The sequence below is a fragment of the Anolis carolinensis genome, chromosome 2 (assembly GCF_035594765.1).
Source record: "Anolis carolinensis isolate JA03-04 chromosome 2, rAnoCar3.1.pri, whole genome shotgun sequence".
NCBI classification, from domain to species: domain Eukaryota; kingdom Metazoa; phylum Chordata; class Lepidosauria; order Squamata; family Dactyloidae; genus Anolis; species Anolis carolinensis.
Window position 1 is genome coordinate 138,034,974 of NC_085842.1, and position 23,798 is coordinate 138,058,771.

At 38.6% G+C, this 23,798-nt stretch overlaps 1 protein-coding gene across 1 annotated transcript in view; it reads left to right on the top strand.

Moving 5' to 3' along the window:
• The window catches only part of sec14l1 (SEC14 like lipid binding 1), a 47,779-nt gene extending 24,220 nt beyond the window's left edge, over positions 1-23,559 (top strand). The window contains exons 3-17 of the mRNA XM_003217183.4: positions 1,577-1,726; positions 1,816-1,947; positions 3,094-3,222; positions 4,350-4,581; positions 5,064-5,173; positions 6,824-7,013; positions 10,709-10,797; positions 11,825-11,895; positions 13,237-13,408; positions 13,653-13,787; positions 17,377-17,511; positions 18,421-18,672; positions 20,287-20,465; positions 21,022-21,123; positions 23,062-23,559. Coding sequence (XP_003217231.3) covers positions 1,577-1,726; positions 1,816-1,947; positions 3,094-3,222; positions 4,350-4,581; positions 5,064-5,173; positions 6,824-7,013; positions 10,709-10,797; positions 11,825-11,895; positions 13,237-13,408; positions 13,653-13,787; positions 17,377-17,511; positions 18,421-18,672; positions 20,287-20,465; positions 21,022-21,123; positions 23,062-23,077 — 2,094 coding nt within the window. The 3' untranslated portion in view covers positions 23,078-23,559. The remainder of the gene's footprint in view (positions 1-1,576; positions 1,727-1,815; positions 1,948-3,093; positions 3,223-4,349; positions 4,582-5,063; positions 5,174-6,823; positions 7,014-10,708; positions 10,798-11,824; positions 11,896-13,236; positions 13,409-13,652; positions 13,788-17,376; positions 17,512-18,420; positions 18,673-20,286; positions 20,466-21,021; positions 21,124-23,061) is intronic.
• Positions 23,560-23,798: the final 239 nt, after the last annotated feature.

A 23,798-nucleotide genomic window follows, 5' to 3' on the forward strand; every position in this document is an offset into this window, starting at 1 on the left:
CTCACAATTGCATAAGATCAAGGCCCAAACAGTAAAATAACTCTACTCATTTTGAAGATTTTTTTTAAAAAAATCAAGTGGTTACTGTTTTTCAAAGCAACATGACTTTCTTGCTGAGCTGAGTGGGTAAAGTTCAATTTTAATGAGTTTTTCTATTAGTATAAAATAAATTGGGTTTTAATTTTCTTAAAAAGTCATAAACATTTTAATTGGTCCCATCTCATTTAAAAACAATAATCAAGGCCTAAATCTCTTCACAAACATGCTAGCTTAAACTGCACCCCAGTTTCCTAAAAATGAATGAATGGTTCTGTTTGTTACACACTCTCACACGCTGAGCTTGTCTACAAAGAGATGGGGAATGTTTTTAATGTTTTAATCTGATGTAAATGGTGCTAGTCTGTATAGGAAAGGAAAGTGTGTGACGCATAAGCAGAGCAAGAAGGAGATGTAGGGCCTTGTAGTATCTTGAATGTATGTGTATATGTTTTAATGCAAAACAGTATTCTTACGTGAACCCTCCCCTGCAGTCGGAAGCACTACAATCTAGACAGAGTTACTACTGTACCTAGAACTAAGAATGTCCCAATAGCACAAACCATGTTTCAGATAGCATGCCATCAGACTGAAGTTGCAGTTTTAGCTTCGACTGAGTCTCTGACCATACTAGCCATTTTAAGATCCATATGTTTCTCCTTCCCAACTATCTCTATCTCATATTGATTCCTTTAGGGATGAAGACCTCCTTTTCCAGGGGAATTGATTTCTATGGGATGGGAAAGAATATACAGTACTTGTAACACCCAGCTGCTAGTTTTATTACTTCAGGTCCCCTGGTCTTTCCATGTTGCCATCACCAAATACAAACTCCTTTGAATTAAAAGTAAAAAAATAGCATAGGATAAAAGCATCCTGCTGTAATCCCTCATGTTACAATATTATGGTCTTGGCTGAGTATGCGTTTGTTTAGTATACCCTTCAAAACTGTTCTTTTGTGCATTTCTTAGAATAAGAAATGCCTGGGGTTTCATGAAATTGCATTGTCTTGCAATCTCTGAAGTCTGCTTTTTTATTCCTGGGTTTTAAATGTTTTTTTGATATAAATAAATAAATCATAGATTTACAAACAAACATCATCTAGTTGTCCAACTGCGGCCATTTTTTGTGAGAGTAGCATAATAAAGAGCATTATATTCTTGAGCACAATTAGAAGCTGATAAAAGCTATATTGTCGTCTCGTTAAATAAATGGAGCCGCTGTGCTTGGGAACAGCTGTTATGGTGAGACGCAGGCTTTTGTTGTCTTGAGTGGACCCCAGGGAAGCACTTGGGCAAGCTCTCAAGGTGGTTCTCTAAAGGAATGAAAATTAGTCTCTTTTAAAGGACTGTAGTGCCACGTACTGCTGTTGATTGATAGATATTTTAAAAACACCCAGTGACTTATTTTAATATTTAATAGGCTTTAATATTGAAGTGAGTAGAACAGTTGTGATAAATTTAACTTAAGCAGACAGAAATGCTGTCTGGAGAGTCTGGTAAAATCTTTCAAGTATGTTCTCTTTTTCTTCTTACTACAGGCTTATGAAAAACGGTTTCCCACCTGCCCCCTCATCCCCATGTTTGTAGGCAGTGATACCATGAGTGAATTCATGAGCGAGGACAGAGCTATCCATGTGATTGAAAGGCGCTGTAAACTGGATGTAGATGCACCACGACTCCTGAAAAAGGTAACTGAATTTGGGTTTTTTTTAAATCCTAAAATAGTTTTCTACTAGGCTGTCGCTGCTTAATAACCTAGTCTCTGCTCTCCTCTCAGATTGCAGGAGTAGATTATGTTTACTTCATTCAAAAGAACTCCTTGAACAGAAGAGAACGCACTTTGCACATAGAGGCCTACAATGAAACTTTCTCAAACAGAGTTGTTATCAATGAACGCTGCTGTTACACAGTGAGTAACGACTGGATTAAATGCAGTGAACAGGATATTTGGTGGAGATCTGATTTTGACTCCATATAGAAATTAACAGTATTCTAAATGTTATTGCTTTGAATGGAATCCCACAATGCTTTATGTAAAGTGCTGTCATATTTGAAATTCTTGTGTTTGGATAATAAAAACAGGTAAAAATCCCGTGTGCTTTCAAAAGTATTGCCATTGCTTTTTCTTTCTAGTTCAGCATATGTGTGACTTTAAAGTTCTACCTGCTAGTATGTTGATGCACAGCCATAGGTGGATGACATATTATTAAATCAATGTTTGCGAAATTTCAAAGAATCCATTTTCATTTTAAAAAAAAGAAAAACGGAAATATGAAGCAAGATGAAAGGCTGTATAATTGATCAAAATGCAGTTTATTTAGCCCCATCCATGTCAGTAACCTTTGATGACACTGATAAAACCCTGCACACTCACTTCATAGCAAAGCACATAGGGAGTGCCATTTCTTTGTTTTACCAGCAAACATGGCAATGATTATCTGAATGTTGTTGATTTGAGTAATGTTTATTATGAATCTACAAAAGGCTATGCCATTTCAATTTAACCATTTCAGATTTTCTTGAGTTAATGTAAATGTTTTCAGTCCCATGCTAGTTAGTATTTTATAAAGACAATACACCAGGCATGGGCAAACTTCAGCCCTCCAGGTGTTTTGGATTTCAACTCCCACAATTCCCAATAGTCGGGAAGCTGGCTAGGATTTCTGGAGTTGAAATCCAAAACACCTGGAGGGCAGAGGAGCAACAAGCTACTTACACCCAACCTTTTTAGAGCTTGAAATGGGAATTAAAACCCATAAGAACAGTAACCTTTAAAATTCAAATTCTGCCATCTCATCATCCCTAGAGTGTACTGTTACTTTCAAGCGAGCATCTTCAAAACACTTTCTGTTCATTCGTTTTCATTATATTATATTGCAGCTGATTTCACAGCAAGCGTTTCTGTTGCTATGAATGTATGAGAGACCATGAAGTTTTATTTATGAAGAAAAAAAGCAATATTTATGAAGGAAATATAACATTGGAGAATTACCATCCTATTAACAATCTTTTTTTCCTTACACTTAAATTCTCAGCTTTGTTTCTCAACTCTTAGGTGCACCCTGACAATGAAGACTGGACATGTTTTGAACAGTCTGCAAGCCTTGATATCAAATCGTTCTTTGGCTTTGAAAGCACAGTAGAAAAGATCGCCATGAAACAATATACCAGCAATATTAAAAAGGTGAGCTGTAATGCTTATTGGTCCCTGGTCTGTTGAATCATGCCTAAGGACATATTGTTGCTACTTTTGGATGTTGCCACAGTTCTGGGTGTAATTCTGAGTGCATTTGGGATTTTTCTTTGTGTATTATCTTGCTATCCCTTTGTGGTTTTTGGATTTTCTCATTCTCTACACATGCTGTGGCACATTCTAATCAGGACAGTATGGGCAGATCTGTTCCGTTGCTTAAATGAAGATTTTGAATAAACCGTATACTGTCGTACCAAAGCAAAACAACCTCTGTTTTTAGTCTTCATAAAACAGTCTTTTTCAATCTATTGCCCCCAAGATGTTTTGGATTTGCAGCCTCCACTGGATCAAGGAAGCCTGCCTTGCAGATAACTGCCCAATGGCAGGCATGGCTTGATTGACAGGAATTAGGATGATGTTTTGCAAAGACAGAAGTTAGGGCACCAATAAATAAGTAACCTGCCAAAAAGAAGTATGGCTTATTGTGTCCATATTTTAACTATATGTCGAGCAGGGCTTCCTAAACTTTTTCCACTTGCCCGAGAAATCTTTTTGCGACCCTAGATATATAACTATATAAAATAGATATAAAAATCAAACATTTACTGATAATAAACTAGCATTTATATGGCTTGCTAAACAGGCTGACTTTCCTTTATATGAAACACTGCTGAAGCATCTTCTGCAGAATTCACTGTAAACACTATGTTGTTGTGAACAGATTTGTGTAAATGGGTGGCATTCAAAAACATTTCCTGTTGCCTTATTTTTTGTGACCCCAATATTGAGCTAAGGGGTCAAGACTCACAGTTTAAGAAGCAGTGATCTGGAGGAGATACATAACAGCCTATGTTATGTCTGGGATGACATGCTCCAGGAAATTATAGACCAGAGTGATATTTGCATTTTCTTCGCAGTTTCTTTGTGTTCTTGGGGAGGCCTGTCCTGTTCTTTCATTTTCTCTGTGTTAATTGCTGCTTCAGTGCTAAATTAGCAGCTGGTGCTTAATAGCACATTTCTCTTTTAGGTGAGAATGTAGCATCCCACAGAGGGAACATAGTATTGCTATGTTTCCAGTAGCTTTCTGATTATGACTGAAGCATTGTCTTCCTTTCAAGGGCAAGGAAATAATAGAGTATTACCTGAAACAGCTAGAAGAGGAAGGAATAACCTGGATTCCTCGTTGGACTCCTCCTGTGAAATTCACCTTTGAACGCGGAGTATCTCATGTGAGACGTCCACTGTCCTCTCCAGTCAATGTACCTGAAGCCACCATGAAAGAGGGGCTGAGTCCTAAGGAAATGAACAATTGCAACAATGTATCAGATCCCACAGTTGGAACACCTGATGGTGCGTTGTTTGTCACGCTTTCTTATGCAACTAGTTTATGCTTACCGTTGTCATTTGAACTATTTCGAATATCACCAAATAGTTAGCAGCTGTATGGAAAGTCTAACCCCCCCCCCCCCCATCCCAATATGTTACCTTTCCCCATTTGGTACTGAAACTTAATTGTTTGTTGGGGTTCAGTAGACAGTTAGGTTTGATTGATTCACTAATTTGGTGGTAGCGTGGAGAAGACACTTGCCAATCTCTGGAGTTACACCGAACACTAGAAGGTTGGACTGGCAAAAGCGAAAATAGCTCATCTAAAAGGGCTACTCAAAGTTGCAGCTGGTGACTTACATAAAATGCAATCTGGGCTCTGTAAAATTGCAGTTTGCTCTGTAAATGGCAAATGGCCAATTCCATGTGAAGTTTTGCTCAGAAAACCATTCATTAATGGGTCTAGCACTATTTCCTCTAATAAGATTGCATAATTGCCATTTCAGACAAGCTAGATGCAGACTACATCAAAAGGTATCTGGGCGATTTGACACCACTTCAAGAGAGTTGCCTCATCAGGCTTCGGCAGTGGCTCCAAGAAACACATAAAGGCAAAGTAAGAATCTATCCTCTTACTTGGCTTCCTATTTGTCTGCCTGTGTGGTTTGGTATACCATCCATGGGAACGGATACTTACATAAACTGGCTTTGAACTAATTTGAATTTGATGCCTTGAGGGTTGATTCTTTTGTGGTTACAAAGATCTAATCTTTAAATCTACTTTCCAGAGTGCAGAATCCAGATGTTTTTTATACTTAAAGAAAGCAATGTTTTAGATTGATGGCATACAGATCCTTTTCTGTGCCAGGGTTATAAAAGATCTACAGAATAACCACTTTTACTGTGTTAAATTAGGGGAGTAAAAAGGAGGACTGGGAACCATTAACAAATTCCATGATATTCTCACTGTACAGTGTTCAAAAGTGCATTAGAATACATCCCTGAAACAGTCTTAGTTAGTCACATAGTTGAAGGTCAATGTATGTATATATATCACACATAGCCAGTTTCTTACCTCTTATCTGTTATCCTCTTTTTCCTGGCCAAATATTAATACAATTGGATATTATAAAATAAAGGGTAGCTTCTGGCAATAGATTGAAAAAAGAAGGCAAGTCACTACTATTAGCATACTTTACATTTGCAGATCCTTGCAAGTTATAGCTAAGTGTTATTGAGCCATATTTGGAAGTATGATTTCTTCCTTACTAGGAGTATATGGACAGCAGTGCTGTGGAAGGATTTAGTGTTTGCTTTTCACCAATACAAAAAGGAACAAAGGCTGTTTTTTGCACATATACACAGTTCTGTGTATGCTTATGTATAGGCTTGGCCCTTTCTAAATGACTGTTTCCTGATATCGCTTTAAAGAGTAGCCAATAGCTTGCTTATACTTTTATAGTAGAAGACGTTGGACCCCTTTTAAAATGAGCCATTTGTTTGCCCTTCCTGGCTTCTTTCATCCTCTCTCACCCTAATTTCAAAAATTCCTTTCAGGAGAGTTTGATTTGACAGATAACTTCAAAAGTTGCCCTCCTTTTGTCACTCCGGAATTGTAATGAGAACACCCATCTGGAAATTGTGTAACTTGTGTAGGGATGGATGATAACATTTTTCATCAGTTGCCTATTTTTTTTAAGTTATATGAGGAAGGAAATGGGCGTTCCTTCAAGGTTGCTCCTTCTATTATGCATATAACCTAAATAAAGAATATACAGTGTTTTTGTCTAATTTGAGTGAGCATTTTGCTTAGGACTGCAGAGTATAGACTTTGATTAAAGTATAAACAAATGGGTTAAAATTACAGGAAAGGAGATTTCACCTGAACATTAGGAAGAACATCCTGACCATAAGAAGAACTGTTCAACAGTGGAACTCTCTGCCCTCAGAGTGTGTGGAAGCCCCTTCCTTGGAGGCTTTTAAACAGGCTGGATGGCCACCTTTCGGGAATACTTTGGTTGTGCTTTTCCTGCATGGCGGGGGTTGGACTGGATGGCCTATGTAGTTTCTTCTTACTGTGATTCTTTCTGATTTTACTTATTTTCTGCATATAATCAGATATTATTTTAAATATTGACCATCAGTTAAAGATATCAACCCTAGTTTTCTGCAATATGTATGAAAAATGGATATTTCACTGCTTGTCAAAGGAATTTATGCAAGACTCGGTAATAAACCTTCAGTCATTGATAATCTTCTTTTACAGATTCCAAAGGATGAGCACATCTTGAGATTCTTGCGTGCCAGGGATTTCAACATTGACAAAGCTAGGGAAATCCTGTGTCAGTCATTAACATGGCGCAAGCAGCACCAGGTTGATTACATTTTGGATACTTGGAATCCTCCCCAAGTACTACAAGATTACTATGCGGGAGGCTGGCATCACCATGACAAAGGTATAGTGGCAGGTTTACGGAAAGCATTTTATAGCAGAAAAGTCCCAGAGTGCCAGCCAGAGTGGAAGATAAGGTTCATCTACTGCAGGGATGAGCAGAAGGAGCAGGGCCTACCTTTAAATCCCCATTTCCCCCACTGGTGCAGCAAAGCCTAGACATTTAAAGACTATATATATGTTTGTGTGTGTATGTGTGTGTGTGTAATTTTTCAGGCATATTTTTTCCTTGAAAGACACACTCTACAACCATGGCTCAGACTCACTGCAAAATACACTTGTTTTGTTCCTCCCCTATCCCCCTATAACTTAGAAATGTGCCAGAACCCACTCACCTATGATCAGCTGACAATGAAACAGGAAGTAAGTGACCTCACTTGCATTTGGTTTATATCCAATTATTGTGGGTTCTGGCAGATTCCTGGGGTGTCCTGGGAGAGCAAAACTGAATTTTGCAAATGTCAGCTTTAGAACTTGATTCTTGGCTGCAAGGCTATATCTGGCCCACAGGCTGCCCTTTGCATACTTTACTGAGAGACTTCAGTTATCAGTGTGGCTTTCAAAAGAGATCCTAAGTTATTGTGGCATGGATTATCTAGCTGTAGGTATCCCAATTTATGTACCTTGAATCACTTGATCTTAGTCATTATGCACCAACCTCTGCACAAAGTATTGTAAGAAGTTATGATCTCCCCCTACCCTTTTGCTTAAGAAATGTAAATTGATGATCAAAAAGCCACAGATGATCAAAATGCACAGTGTAAAAACAACACTCATTCTGCTGTTCTCCATATCACTGTATGCAGTGGATGTGCAGTTATGGTTTCTGTTGAAAGTATCCAATATGCCGTCTTCCCAAAATCTTCCTGTTTATTATCTTTATGGAAAGCAGAATTTTAAAACTATTTTGACCTGAGCAGTACTGACCTTTTTTCAAACCAAAGCTAAGAGCTTCCTCAGTGTAAAAGAGATGGAAAACACAAATGTGCACAAATAAGCCCATTAGAAAAACAAGGATTGCCGGTCTGCTACAAGAGATAACTTGGGAAGTGTGTGTGGGAGCCAATGTGGCGTAGTTGTTTCGATTGGTAGACTAGGACTCTGAGAACCTGGGGTTCAGATCCCTATTTTGCCATGGAAGCCAGCAGCATGACATTGGGAAGTCACTCTCTCTCAGCCTCAGAGGGAGGCAGTGGCAAACCGCCTCTGAATAAATCTTGCCAAGAAAACTTGTAGGAAGGGATTGCCAAAAGTCACAATCAACTTGAAGACACAGAAGAACAGCATGTACAGCAAGTGAGAGGAGAAAAGCAGAATAATAAACATGAAGACCCTTATTAGGAATGTTCTAGCAAGCTAACATTTCATTATCATAGAAAGATAAAAAGCTGACGTTCTCTTTTGTTTAGATTATCTGGAATAGCATTCTTAACTTTTTCATTCCAGTATTACAGACTTCACTTGTCTCCATTAATTTAGTCACTAGGCACATCTCAGACCCTGACACAGCAATTGCCAGCTGTAAGTGAATAATTTGTATAAATTGTGCATTTCTGACCTTGGGTTACTTTATCTATTTCATGGATATCTTCGTGCCTAGAGAGCATCTGCTCATCCCAATCCAGTTTTGTGTGAAATAGATAAAGCTTAGTTATGAAAGTGATTACATAAGAGTTAAGTATCTTAAGTGCTGAGGCATGCTATTGTAATACTCTAAAATTTCAGGAAGGCAGGTTTAGAGTGGTATAATGCTAGATATTGTAGGAAAGAGAGATGTTGTGTTCCTTGTTTTCCCTGGAAAATGGTTCACCCTCATTCAGGGGGCCTTAGCCACATTCCTTAGAAGGGGGAGTGATGTTAATCGCTAGCAAAAAGAACTGCAGTATCTGCAACACCTTCTAAATGTTGACAGATTTCTAATGGTATTGGTTTTTATGCTTGTGATAAATGGCAGTCTGGCCAAAAAAAAAAATCTTACTTCAGACATTTGTTAGTCATTTTAGGACTTGGATGAACAAATGTCATTTTTTGGCATTTGATAGGAGATCCATGGGATATGACCCTCCAAGATATTGTCTAGAGATTTGAAATGGTTGATATTTTTGATAGCTTAAAGCTTCGAGACATGCAATGCCTTAAATGTAATTTTACTCCTGCAGAATTAATGGGAGTAATCTATGTGTTGTCTCATGTTTCAACAATTGATTGAATGGGTCTTCTCTATATAATAAGCAAAAGAATTTCAGCCAGTGGATGTTTCCCTTTCAGTTCTTCAGGCATTTTCATTACCGTATTCGTTAATTCAAACTTTCTGAAACACATAGAGGTCAAATAGCTCCCTCTAAACTTCAATTAGATAGAATAATATCTTGTATCTTAGGGTAGATTTTTTTAAAAAGCATTTCAAAATTATTCAGTTTGACTTTTGTGTGGAGTCAAAAAGTTCTACGGATTTCTAAATGCCTCTTAATGCATTTGAACATGTGCTGCTACAATAGAAGCAAAATGGTTCTGAGCTCTCAATCTGTCTTCAAGCATAATTGGACGAGAAAGTGGAAATCATGTTCCATATACAGAGAGAACATTTGTTAAAAAAGTGAGGCAATGAGTTAATGATCCATGCTGTTTTAAATAAGGTGTTTTCACTAACTTTGTTAAATCTATTGAAGCCCTGAAATTGTAAGAATTTTGGCTTGGCTGGAGGTGAAGGTCGTGTGTTTGGTCCTCATGATGGAGAAATATATCAAAACCTTCCCCAGTATGAGTGTAAAGAATATTTACTGTTTTTCTCATATTCAACAGAAAGGATGTTTCAATTATCTGCTGCTTGGCTTTTTTTTTCATGCCGACACAGGAAAAACGACCAGTGTGTGAAAGTGTGTTTCGAAGAAGGGGGCATTTTTGTTCAAATTCAGAAACATTGAATTTTGTGCAAAATACACTATTTCACACAAAACATTAAACAAAAGCTGTTATTTTTGCACAACAGGAACTTTAAAAACTCACAAAACCTCTCACCTGGTGGAAAATAAACTGATTTTTTTTTTTGCCCTAGGATGTGAGGAGAAAAAGTGAGGATCTAGATGCCCATTTCCATATGACTAGTTGTGATTTCATAGTTAAAATGAAATATCTGAACTTTTTATATGGCTAAAGGCATTTCTGCCAAGTTTTTTATTCATTGCTCCAGAACTGCATCTTTACAGATTTGGACAAACTTTTAGAAAACTGCCTTTTATCCATCGAGTCTGACACTTCAGGTTGAATGATAGCTCTGGCTTTTATCTTGCAGCATGACACAATTTTTGCATGGTTGCTGTTTCTGAAATATCAGCTATTGGAACCATGAAACTACAACACAACTGCTTCAACAAAAGAAGCTATTTCTGATTGTGCAGCCTAATTTTTTGTGCTGTTCTGTCAAGCTAGTGGTACTATTTCTTATATGAATTCATTGTAAATGGCATATCCTCTCTTCTCACACAAGTTTCTTTTGAGTTCCAAAGTGAGGGTGTCGCTTCACATCCTGGGTTTCTTTGCAGCCTGAAAGATTATGAATTTTATGGACATTTAGATCATCAAGCAAGTCTTGCTAACTCAGGGTGCTCCTACAAAGGAGAGCTTTCTACTGCCTCTCTTTTGTATATGGGCCTAAAAGGATTTCTGTAACCACCATAGTTTTTCCTCTTTCTTGTCCAGATGGGCGTCCCCTATATGTGCTGAGGCTTGGCCAGATGGACACTAAAGGTTTAGTCCGAGCTCTTGGAGAAGAAGCCTTGCTTCGCTATGTAAGTGCCTTAAAGGCAACTGGTTTTTATAGAGGATAATATGCAACATTTTAGGCTAGTCTCTCTCTCTCTGCTTTTAAAGTTCCTAAGTTGCTGGAGGACATCTGTTTCTGCTTGCTAGATTTTTCCAGTCTATGTATCTATGCATAGAAAAAGATTTCTCAGTTGACCTTATTTCTGGATACACTCTGCACCGTCAAATTATAGAAAATATGGTACATTCTGCACCTCAAAGCTATGTTCCATCCTATAAGGCAGCGAAACAAAAGGGCAAAAATGCATTGTGTTTCACTTTTAGGGGAAAATACCCAACTATATTAAGAAATAGGAATAGTAAGTTAGCAAACATTGCTCAAAAATAATGACATATAGCTTCTTGAGATCCCACTACATTCAAATGTTAAACAAAATAGAAATCACTGTCTGGCTATAAAAACAGGAAAATGATCTTAAAATCTGTCAGGAATGTTTTGATTGTGTTTTTCTTGCATGGCAGGAGGTTGAATTGGATGGTTTTTGTAGTCTCTTTTAATTCTGTGATTCTATGACCCTTTATGACCCTTTATGTATACGCGTGCTCTTTGAGTACTGTCCCAGCTATTCTCAGTTTAAGAGTGGAATTGGAAAAACATAAATCTCCAAGTTTAGTGATTAGGAACTTGAAAAGGATAGTAATAGTGAATGATGATGATAATTTATGGAATTTATGCCCTGCCTTTGTCCTGAGTTGGGATTCCTATCCAGGCAAGCCATTGACTCCAATGGGACTTACTCCCAAGTCAGTGATTAGATTATTACACATGGAAATTCTTAGAAAAGAAACATAGGCATTCATGACTAAAGCTGAATTTACAAATGTATGAACATCAAACCGGCTCTAGCTTCATAACAGAACCGCTTAAAAAGCATGCAAATACAATTGAAATACAGTCAGCAGAAGTGGTTCTATGCCAAGATTTCATCACTGGTCCTCCTGCAACAGCTCCTTACAACACCTTTGCTCTTTTTTATGTATGTACATATACAGGTGTTATCTATAAATGAAGAAGGGCTGAGGAGGTGTGAAGAAAATACAAAGGTGTTTGGAAGACCGATAAGGTAAAGAAACATAGTTAATATTCTACCACTTTATTTTGTTGAAATTTGGTGATACAGTGTTCTGTGCAACTTGAAATCATGATTCTGGCAACCCATCCATTCTGTGCTTACTAGTCTTTAGAGAATACAACTCACAAACAGAAATGGTTTGATTATCAAGTATCTCTTTAGAAAGTTTCAGGATTAAAGATGATGGCCCCACTGAATGGTCTAGGACAGAATTTCTCAAACTATGCTTCTCCAGATGTTTTGGACTTCAGCTCCCATAATTCCTAACAGCTGGTAAACTGGCTGGGATTTCTGGGAACCGAAATCCAAAACACCTGGAGGAGCAGAGTTTGAGAAACACTGGTCTAGGAACATTTATTTATTTACTATAGTACTAATAATAATAACTTTATTTTTATATCCCGTCTCAATCTCCCCGAAGGGACTCGGGGCGGCTTGCATGGGGAACAAGCCCAAACCAAACAGATTAAAACCAAACATAGATTAAAACATAACTCAGTAAAATCAAACACATTACAAAAGACAATAACATAAAAACAGTATCATCAACAACCAACACCAATAATCTGAACCGTAACGAGTACGGAAATTCGGGGGGAGTAACATGTGCAATATACTTCAGAATAGAGCTGGTGGGCAAAACGCAAGGGTAATAATAAATTAGGGCTGAAGAAGCAATGTCCTATAGGATGAAGGACAGGGATAAAGTGTGAGGACTGATGGTGGTTATACTTGGGGCTGAATTTCCTGTGAAATGCTTAATCAAAAGCACAACGGAACAGCCACGTTTTAAAATCTTTTAAATTTAATTTTTTTAATCCATATTTATACCCTGCCCTTCTCAACCTTGAAGGGGACTCAAGGCAACTTTACACATAGGCAACTATTCAATGCCTTAAAACAATGTACAATTAAAATAAACATTCTAAAATTGAATTTTAAACACATTAAAACATTTAAAAACATTACATTCACTGTTAAACCACATTTAACTGTTAAAACCACATATCATACAGCTGTCTTTCTGTGAAGCAAGCTGATGCAGATTTGGTCAGTGTATGAATAGGAGACTACATGAAAGACCCTTGTGCAGAATTTTGAGATTATCATGCAATAATAGTTGGGTATAAATGTACTAAACAGCACTGCACTGGTCAAGGAAAGATCTGCAGTTGTCATTTACCCACTTAAGCAAGGAAGGACTTCCAAACAGTCCTCCACTGTCTGTAAAACAAATCTCTTTGGCATATTGGATTGCACTGTTGGTTGAGTTAAATGTTTTAGACGTGTTTAAACTGGGCACTTACATTTTTTTTTGTTGGGGGGAAATAGCTCTTGGACCTGCTTGGTGGATCTGGAGGGCCTGAATATGAGGCACTTATGGAGACCCGGAGTCAAGGCTTTGCTAAGAATCATTGAGGTAGTTGAAGCAAATTACCCGGAAACATTGGGGCGTCTTCTTATTCTTCGAGCTCCCAGAGTATTTCCTGTCCTTTGGACACTGGTAAGTTCATGTGCTTTTGCCTCTTTTGGCCCAGGCTATACTTTGAAAGGCTTGACTTCTATGGGGGATCTTCTTTTCTAGAACCAAAATCTAAAATCCATGTAATAGAAAAAGCAGATGTGGGAGCTTTAGGTGGAATAATCCATCTTTTGCATATGTCATTACTGCTAGTTTCAGTAAAAGCAATATATTTGAAGTGTTTTGAAGACCAAGGAATTTACTTCATTTGGTATTTTATTTTTAGGTTAGTCCATTCATAGATGACAACACACGAAAGAAATTCCTGATTTACGCTGGCAATGATTATCAAGGGCCTGGCGGGCTGTTGGATTACATTGACAAGGAAATAATTCCAGATTTCCTTGGTGGAGAATGCATGGTAGGTAACAACTGGATGTAGCAGAATTACTCTGTTTTGTATTACCAGAAAGAGAAAGGATAATTAATCTTTTCATTGCTGTCATTTATTGTGTATAAGTTGCCATTTTAAGGGATTTGTGTAAGTCTCAATGTTTTTAAACTAAACATTCAGACAGCAGCACTTGGGACACACTGCAGTTCTAATTACAGATTTTGCTAATTCAGCTACAGGAATACCTTAGATTATTTCAAGAGAATCCATATTGTGATGAAACTATAGCAGCAGGCCACAAATTATCTACAGCCATAGCTAATGTTGAGAATCTTGATATGTCCAAGAGTAGTTGTAGAGCCTTTCAGTTGTTGTGACACCTGCTTAATTATCCTCTGATCAACTGTGGACATGCAAACGTAACACCAGAACAGATAGCATACCAGCTAATTCAGAATGGGAAAACCAACTGCAACAAAGTAAAGGTGAAAATCAGCAGAGCACTACTGTGTTTCCCCGAAAATAAGACAGTGTCTTATATTAATGTTTTGTCCCAAAGATGTATTAGGTCTTATTTTCAGGGGATGTCTTATTTTTCCATGAAGAATTCACATTTATTGCTGAACAAAAAAAATGAACATTTATTATATACTGTACAGTAGTTGTCATCACAAACCAGCATAACGAGACAAACTGTGAGTCCTATCTAGAATTTCCTGTTACTACTATTATTTCCATGTACAACAATCTATGGTACATGCATTTACCAATCCTACATGCTCTAGTATTCTGTTTGGTGGGCATTGCTAGGTCTTACTTTCGGGGGAGGTCTTATATTTAGCAATTCACTAAACCTCTCTACTAGGCCTTATTTTCAGGGGATGTCTTATTTTCAGGGAAACATGGTAGAACCCACCAGTTGTCATTTCCCCTATACCTGAAAGAACTCAGAGAAGCTATTAAGCAATGCAAAACTGGTAAAGCACCTGGCCTAGATGACTTAATGATGGAGCAAATCAAACACTTGGGCCCCAAAACTGAAAACTGACTTTTGAATTTTTACAATCAATGCTTGGCACACAAACAGATTTCTAGACTATGGAGGAAAACTAAGATTATTGCCATTTTAAAACCTGGTAAAGATGCCTCCAACACCAAAAATTACCGACCAATCTCTCTATTATGCCATCTGTATAAAAATATATGAGAGGATGCTATTAAATCAATTAGGCCCTGTTTTTAAATCCCAGCTTATTGCACAACAAGCAGACTTCAGACCAGGGAAACACTGTACGGCTCATATTCTTAACTTGACTGAGAATATTGAGGAAGGCTATGAGAAAGATTCCATTACGGGAATAATAATAATAATAATAATAATAATAATAATAATAATAATAATGCTTTATTTATATCTCACCACCATCTCCCAGAGGGACTCTGTGGGACTCGGGACGGGAACAGGTTTTGTGGATCTTATGGCAGTCTATGACATGGTGCAACATAGGGAAATGCTGCATAAAGTCTACTGCATCACCTGGGACTGTGATTTTACCAAAACTATTCAGATCCTCCTAGAAAACTGCAGCTTCTAGTTGGAGTTTCAAGGCAGGAAAAGTAGATGGAGGCAAAAGAATGGTCTACCTCAAGGCAGCATTCTTGCACCAACCATATTTAACATTTTTACTAACAATCAGCCACAACCACCACTCACAAAGAACTTTATATACACTGATGACCTTGGCCTAACAACACAAGCATAAGACTTTGAAACAGTTAAAAACCAACTTATTAATTCCCTGAAAGATCTCTCCATCTGCTGCAAAGATAACTACCGGAAGCCTAGCCCTGCCAAAACAGAAGTGTGTGCTTTCCACCTACATAATCATGAAGCCAACAGGAAATTGAAAATTAACCTGGGAAGGCCAAGTGCTTGAACACTGTTCCAACCCTAAATATCTCAGTGTCACCTTAGATCGAACACTAACATATAGGAAACACCAAGCACAAAGTAGCTACATGCCATATACATCCTGCGGAAACATACTGATAGAGCATGGGGTGCAGACCCAAAACTAATAAGAACATCAGCCCTGGCCTTGCCTTACTCAACTGCTAAGTATGCCTGACCCATCTGTCATAAATCTGCCCACGCAAAACAGGTGAACACAGCACCGAATGAACATATAGAATAATCACAGGATGTCTTAAACCTATACCTGCTGATAGACTTTATAAGTTAACTGCCATTGCTCCCCCGATGTGCAACAGGAAGTTGCTGCCAATTGCAAGATAAATAAGGTTAAACACTGTGAAAGCCTCCCACTATATGGCTATCCGCCTCCTCCCAGTAGACTTAAATCAAGGAAAAGTTTCATGAGAACCACCTTTTCTCTTATCGTTCCTCCAGCAACAGCCATAATATTCCTGTGGTCAGAAAAATCGGGCAATTACATCTGGATTGCCCCTTACGAGGATATTCCTCCAGGGGCAAACCAAGAATGGGCAACAGACTCAAAAGTGGAGTTGGCAGGTCAAAAGACAACTTGGCAAAATGGCACTACTCTCTACCTTGTGCAATTGTGGAGCAGAACAAATAACTCAGCATCTGTATGCTTGCCTACAATGCCCTGCCTCGTGCACATAGGAATAACTGTTTAAAGCTACAGACAATGTGTTCGCTGTTGCCCGTTTTTGGTCTAAAACTACAGTATTTAGCTTTTTGTGCTCCCTTTATTATATAAGTTTTATACTTATTTATTTGTGCAATGCTTTGACACAAAATAAAAAATTACAAAAATGCAAATGTAAATACATCTGGTATTTCTGAAATTGCTGATTGCCTGTGAATTACTGAAAATAGTTTGCATCTTAATGGTGATGGATTTGAGCAGAGGAGTCTGGTCTGAACCATGAAGATAACCTGTGCCTTAGGGTAAAGTACTGTCTCTCAGATAATATCCACACATATTTAGTTTGGGATTAACTATCCTGGTATTTCTTACAGTACCATGATAGAAGATAACTGAAATAAAGTATGTGTAGTGCTTTCTCACCTGCACACTCGCCTTTCGTTCAGGTCAGACGGGACTCCACCATGTCTCTTTAAGACATTTATGTATGTAAAGGCAAATTATGTTTATAGTCTCTAGTTCTCCAAAACACCATGGCACAGATGACATAGAGTTCTAATATTGATTATATAACACATGTGTCTAGTTCTTTAAACCTTCTGTGCACCACTTGATCAGGGCACAATTTCATTTTATCGCTGACCTTTCCTCATTGATGGATAATAAGAATATATTTTAAGGGATGTTTGAAGTATCTATTAAGATATACAGGATTGGAATAAAACATCTTTTAAACCGAAACAAGGACTCATGCTGAATCAGCATATTCATTTTAATATGAAATGGTAGATATTATGTTATTTATCAAACCCACCCAAATGTTCTTTTTCTCAATAACTTCATTTGCCTTTGTTTACTGAAGTCAAAACACTTTTTGCAACAAGTGACAAAAGGACTTCCTTGTTTATTCTTGGTGGTGCTTTCTGTCTAAGCAAAGGTTTAATGTGATTTTCTTTCTTCCCACTCTCTTCAAAATCCTTAAGTGTGAAGTTCCAGAAGGTGGGTTGGTTCCCAAATCCTTGTACCGGACAGCAGAAGAACTGGAAAATGAAGACATAAAGCTGTGGACAGAAACCATCTACCAGTCTGCCAGTGTCTTCAAAGGTGCTCCCCATGAGGTGCATTTCCTTATTCTCTTCCTTCTACCAGTTGTCTAAAAATGTGCAGACACACCAAGCCCATCATTTGGAATAGAATTCTTGGTAGCTTCATTCTTTTTTGGAGCTGATTGAGATAAGGTTTCTGCTTGTTTTGTCTTGAAAACAATTTGTGAGAAAGGAAATTCAGCAAGGCAGACATTTTCCTTCCATTATTGTGGGATAGATAAAGGCATCATGAGGAGCGGAGGAACTCAGATTTTACACAGTTTCTTCATTTTGCTGCTATGCGTGGACAACTTCACGCGATTGAGCCTTTGCCAGCCTATACAAACTATTCCAAACTCCTGCCTTGGTATAAATATTTGTTGGTTGGCCATGCTCAATTTATGAGAGGGTGGAATAGAAAACCTTGAATGAATTTCTTGAAACTTTCTAAAACCAATAGCTACTCCCAGTTACTGATCTGAGCACAGTTGACAGGTGACAGTGCCAGTGCTGAGACAAAAAAAAATACTTGACTCCACTTCCCAATAAGTAGTCCTGGTCCTGTTGGGAAGATAATCCTATTTTCTCTCTCATGAAATCCCCACTCAGGTTCATCACTCTACTCACAGAAAGCCGGGGGACGAGTATTTCTTCTGTGCTGTGCAATTTGAATGGTATTTAGTGTTTCTAAAGTTTAAAGCTCAGGTTTTGTTCTGCAGTTGTAAGGACTATCCCCTCTCCTGAAACACATACTTCCGAAATAAAAACTAGAATTGTGAAATAACAATAGCACTGCTTTAATGATGTGATAGCATTCATAAATGTTTTATGGTTAGATGCAGAATCAGTTAACCAACCTCTGCCTATCAAATAATTCATAACAGGTGTTGTACAAATGGAGACAAAATCTTCTAATCTAGACCCCTCTTTTTTTGGCTCTAGATTTTCATCCAGATTGTGGAAGCATCTTCTGTCATCACCTGGGATTTTGATGTGTGTAAAGGTGACATTGTTTTTAACATTTATCACTCCAAGAGAGCACCGCAACCCCCTAAAAAGGACTCCTTAGGGGCCCACAGCATTACCTCTCCTGGGGGCAATAATGTGCAGCTCATAGACAAGGCTTGGCAGCTGGGACGAGACTACAGCATGGTGGAGTCCCCTCTGACTTGCAAAGAAGGCGAGAGCGTGCAGGTGAGAACAGGGCCCTGATTCCTAAGCAAATTATGCTAGGAGCCAGTAATGTCAATAATGTCTTCAAAAAAAGTAATCTGTTTACTTGGGAATAAAGAAATAAAATGTTGAAGTTCTCTCTTTGGCACTGCAACAAAGGATAACTATAAATCTAAAGCATAACTTTTCAAACTTTTTGTTGCGACACATTAGTGTGTCATGCAAATGTAACAAGAAACCTCTGAGTCTATGTGAAATAAGCTATAAATCATGTATTTTAAAAAATACAAATGAATGGTTTTCACGAGATACCATATGCTGTGTCCTTGTACATTTCATTATGACAATTTATGTATGTCTCCTCACCTCTTATAAGGAGATGATGGTAATAATAAAAATAATTATTATATTTTTATTTATTACCTATCTCTCCTTCCTGCTCAAGGTGGGACACAACATTGTCAAAATACATCTGTAAAAGCACATATTAAAATACATAACACAAAAGAATAAACTAGAGTAAAAATATAATGAAATTTTCAAATTGGTTTAACTTCCAGGTTGTTAGTAAAACTAAATTACTGTGTAGTGAAATAATGTATGTCTAAAAAATGTGTCACCAATATGAAATGTTTGAAAAGCTCTGATCTAAAGGTATTTCAATGCTGGGGTAAGGAGCGAGTTAGCCAAGTGGAAACTTCAAAGGCTAGTGGCTTGTCCCATGTGAGGTTTATTGACTAGACTGATCAGTAGTTTGTAACTGTCACCGCAAAGCATCTAAATCTCAGCATGTCTTACGAGTTGTTGTAGGATGGCTTTCTCAAGAATATCCTCCGCCCCCTCACTAATTATATTTTGTCTATTGCTCCTACCCTAACCCAATGCCAGTTCCAGATGAATGTGCAGAGAGAGCCTTTGTATGCTGTGGTATGCTTGCAAACTTTTGTAGGTTGAGACACAAATGCCATTAGATGAGGAACAGGAGAATACCTTACCAGTCCCTTCTACAAACTAGACACAGAAATTAAGAAAACAAGGCCAATCATTTCCCTGACATAATTGGGAGCAGTTACTCTGAGGCCCACACATCATTGACAATTGAATCTGCACCAGTGAAGAATCACAACAGGGAGAACATTCATCCCATCTTTGTTGTCATATAGTGGGAAGAGGACACTGGTTGTCTGAAGGTTTCTCCCTGAAATGTAGTTCCATTTTCTAGGAATTCCATTCAGTGAAATTGGGGAAACTCACACTATTCAGGAAGTACCATCTTAAAATCTATCTGCAAATGTTGAAACTGCTGACACTAAAATAACTGTAGTAGCTGATTTGTGTGTGACCTGAGGAAAGTTGCCTGTGTTCTGCTGATATAAGAAGGCAAGCCATTTAGCTGGATCTTTCCTAGAAGCATATTTGCCTACCAGTCCCTTTAGCACAGAGGTTTCACCACCAGTAGCTCTGCAAATCTGAAAATTTACCAGACTGGCTAGTATGTCAGGACATGGCAGTTTTCATGGTTGTATTTTTATTTTGAAAATCCAGTCCAATTATTTTCTCTGTCTTGCCTTTGGATTCCTGTTTGCTTTCCTTGCTCTTGACCTTTTGTGCCATTTCCTCTCCTCTTGTCTCCAGGGGTCACATGTGACAAGGTGGCCGGGCTTCTACATTCTCCAGTGGAAATTCCACAGCATGCCGGCCTGTGCCACCACCAGCTTGCCTCGCGTGGATGATGTCTTGGCATCCCTGCAAGTCTCATCCCATAAGTGCAAAGTTATGTACTACACAGAAGTAATAGGGTCAGAGGATTTCAGGTATGGTGAATGGTACCCTTGCAAGTGCCATCCTCAAATTACTTATACACTTGCACTCCCTTTTTTAGCATTTGGATTCATTTATTTTATCAAAGATTGATACCACCATTATGAAATGCTTTGCCAATGTGGAAGATCCCTGGTCCCTACAAGACCTTTCAAAAGGGCCCCAAAGACATGCATGTTTTTTTTAATATTGGGATTGTTGGACTTATAAAAAGTTTTAAATGTAATTTTTATTGGATCATTTGACTAAGATGGGTGTGGTTTTTGAATTATTGCTCACGTATAGTCTTGTCCTTTATTCTGTTGTCTCTTCACTCATGGAAACCACCATAGTGGAGCTTTCACTTTAATGAATATTTTGGGAGATGGTGATAGTTGATTCTGGTTTCTTGGATGAATTTGCTATCAGCAGTGTTGGGTTTAGGATGGAAGGGTATTTCAGCAGCACCATGTTTGTGCTTCACTAGTTAAGTCAAAACATTGTGTAATTTGACATGATCATCAAGTACCATCTTCCCTTTTTGTATGTCTTTCCTTCCTTCCTCTGCAGGGGATCCATGAGCAGCCTTGAATCAAGTCACAGTGGATTTTCTCAACTCAGTGCAGCTACCACGTCTTCTGGCCAATCTCAGTCCAGCTCCATGATTTCCAGGTAGTGCCAATGCCAGGAAAAAAAAGGCCAGTTGATGAGATGGCCGGACCCTCGCTTGTGGCAGCCAACCGCAATACTCCATAATCACCAGTGACAGTTACAAAAACAAAAACAAGCAAAGAACAACACGTGGAAGGCCTTTTTATAGATAGTAAAGTAGCTGTGTGCATTTAACTATACTGGTTTTGTTTTGAATTAGAACTGAAGGAGTGTCTCTCATCTTAAGTAGCCATATTTTTGCTTTCTTTTTCTTTATAAACCTGCTTGCACGATTCCTAACTTGGATATGCAAGGGCTGTTGTTTTGCCCTAAAAACGAGTAATCAATGTGTTGGTGGTTGAGAATTTATTTTGAAAATTAAGATACTACCAAAACATTCTGTAGTGCTTAAAAAATCTAACTTAAAGCATTTTGCCCATGAAGTTTTCACCAAATGCAAAAGCACTCCTTGTTTCCCTTCCTGCTGCTGCTGCTGTTAGCTCCCTCCTCTTACTATATGCTATCGAGTGCTGAGGCCAGGAGGAAAAGCAGGGGCTGGATGCCTGACATTTCATGCAGTGCCAGCTGGTGACTGGCTGGCTTCCTATTCTTCTCTGGCTTTGCTGCAGATGAGTACAGGACTGCTGTCAGGCAGCCTTGGTGGCATATAAAGCATTCCATTTAATCACAGTGTTAAGGATGTACTTCAGCTTTGGGCATTGAAAGGCCTTAAACCAGAATTACACTTCTGAGCACTAAAGATGGGAAAGGCAGGCTGCAGTGCAAGCGCTTCTTAACTCAGCTGGCTGGACCCCTTTGGGTCCTCAGGTTCATTTCTGTCTTCTGATTATGTGTTCAACACCCCACATTGCATGTTAACTCCTTTTCTCACTGAGCAAATACCCTACAAATGGAAGGCATGCATCCTGCCAACAGCTTGTTAGCGGAATGTGTGGCCGTAGCAGTTCCTCCTTTCCTGCTCTCTAGCATCACATTCCCTTATTTGTAACATGAATTCAAAGAAGAGCCTCATACGCTGCTTGCAGTTCAGGCTTAGTCACTTAACAAAGCACAGTTTGCTATAGCAACAGCCATCACAACCAAACCTCTTCCCCATCCAAGTTTTGCCATAATTGAGGCTTTAATTATTATGCTAAATGCTCTGTAAACTCCAGAAGTTGCCTCATTAGTATTCTGTGAGATTGTAGCTTGATACTTGCTATGCATTTTTGTAGAGTTCAGAATTCCAAAAATTCAGGCCAGATTATGTTGACTCTTTTGTATCATGATACTCATTGCAAGGGCTACAGATCCATTTCTGAAGTGAAAAAAATAAGAGCTGAAGTAGTGCCCCTCACCTTCCCCACTCATCCTAAATCAGAGGGAGATTAAGGCCCTTCTTTTGCTAGGGAAGGCCTCGTCTAGAGAAGATTCATTGTTTCTGCAACCTGTAGTCCATGGCAGATGTCCTCCTTTTCTGGAAAGGAAATGATGAATGGAACTCCCAGGCATCTTAATGAGAAACCAAAGGAATTTGTTTAAGATGTAAAGGGCTTAAGATGCTGGCTGAGGTAGTTGTATTAAAATTGGCAGCAGTTCATTGTGCTTTAGAGTCTTAGGGTAAGATAACCACTCTTTAAGAACTGGCTAAGTAGAATTGTGGGGAAACATTGCATGGTTTCACGAACCTATACTCAATATGTTGCTCCTGCTGCCTATGACAGCTGATTTACCAATAAGAGCCCTGCATGATATTCATCTTTAGTAGTAGTTTTAGCTGTGGACATGCTGTCATGAATGTGATTCCACCTCAGTGATATATAGTGCCATTCCAAGCCTTTTACTAGGCTGCCCTCTCATAGATGCCCAGTTTACAAGGGGCACACCTCCCCCACCACCACACTTGTAAGGGCTCTGTCTTGAAAGATGGTCCCCTCTTTCTCTCTCTCTTTCTCTCAGATGGCGATTTTGCTGACAGCTGTAAAGAAATCTCTTCACTCAACAATCCACATCAGCCTAGCGATGTCTGGCATTATAGACTTTTTTGAGTTGCAGCTCCTGTCTGAAGATCTCTTAAGTTTGCTCAGGAGTGTCCTTTGGGATACTTTTTCATTAGAAGTCTAATGCATTTTTCAGAGCTCAAAGCACAAACACTTGAGGGTGTGTCACAAAAATTGAGACTTTTTAGCAGAGTGCCATGGCAACTAAGAGCCAACTAACCCTCTGATCTCCTTAGTGCGCAACCTCCCTGCTGTCCTTCCTCCGTTACTCCTTCCTCCAGAACTGATAATTCTGCTGGCCTGAACTAAATTGAGCAACTTCTCCATGTTCATAACTTCATATCGATTTCTGTAAATGTTTTGTAAACATATTACCTTGACTTTGGTAATAAGATAACAGTCTTTAAAAGATTTTTTTATTTGTATCAATAATAAATGTGAACTCTTTGGGGGGAAAGCCTGAGTTCATTCTTGTCACCTTGCTTCTAGAGGTGGCTCTGTCTTAGATGCAAGAAGACCATTGAACCAGAGGCAGGATGATAGGATTGTGCTGAGCAAAAGGACTGACAGAAGTGTGCAGCAAGTGATGTGTGTTACATTTGCAGGTCTCCTGTTTTGGAAGATGCCACTCAAAATTGTTTGCAAACAAAGGGTTTGGGAAGGTTCTGGTTCTATCACATTGAGGCTCTTATCAAT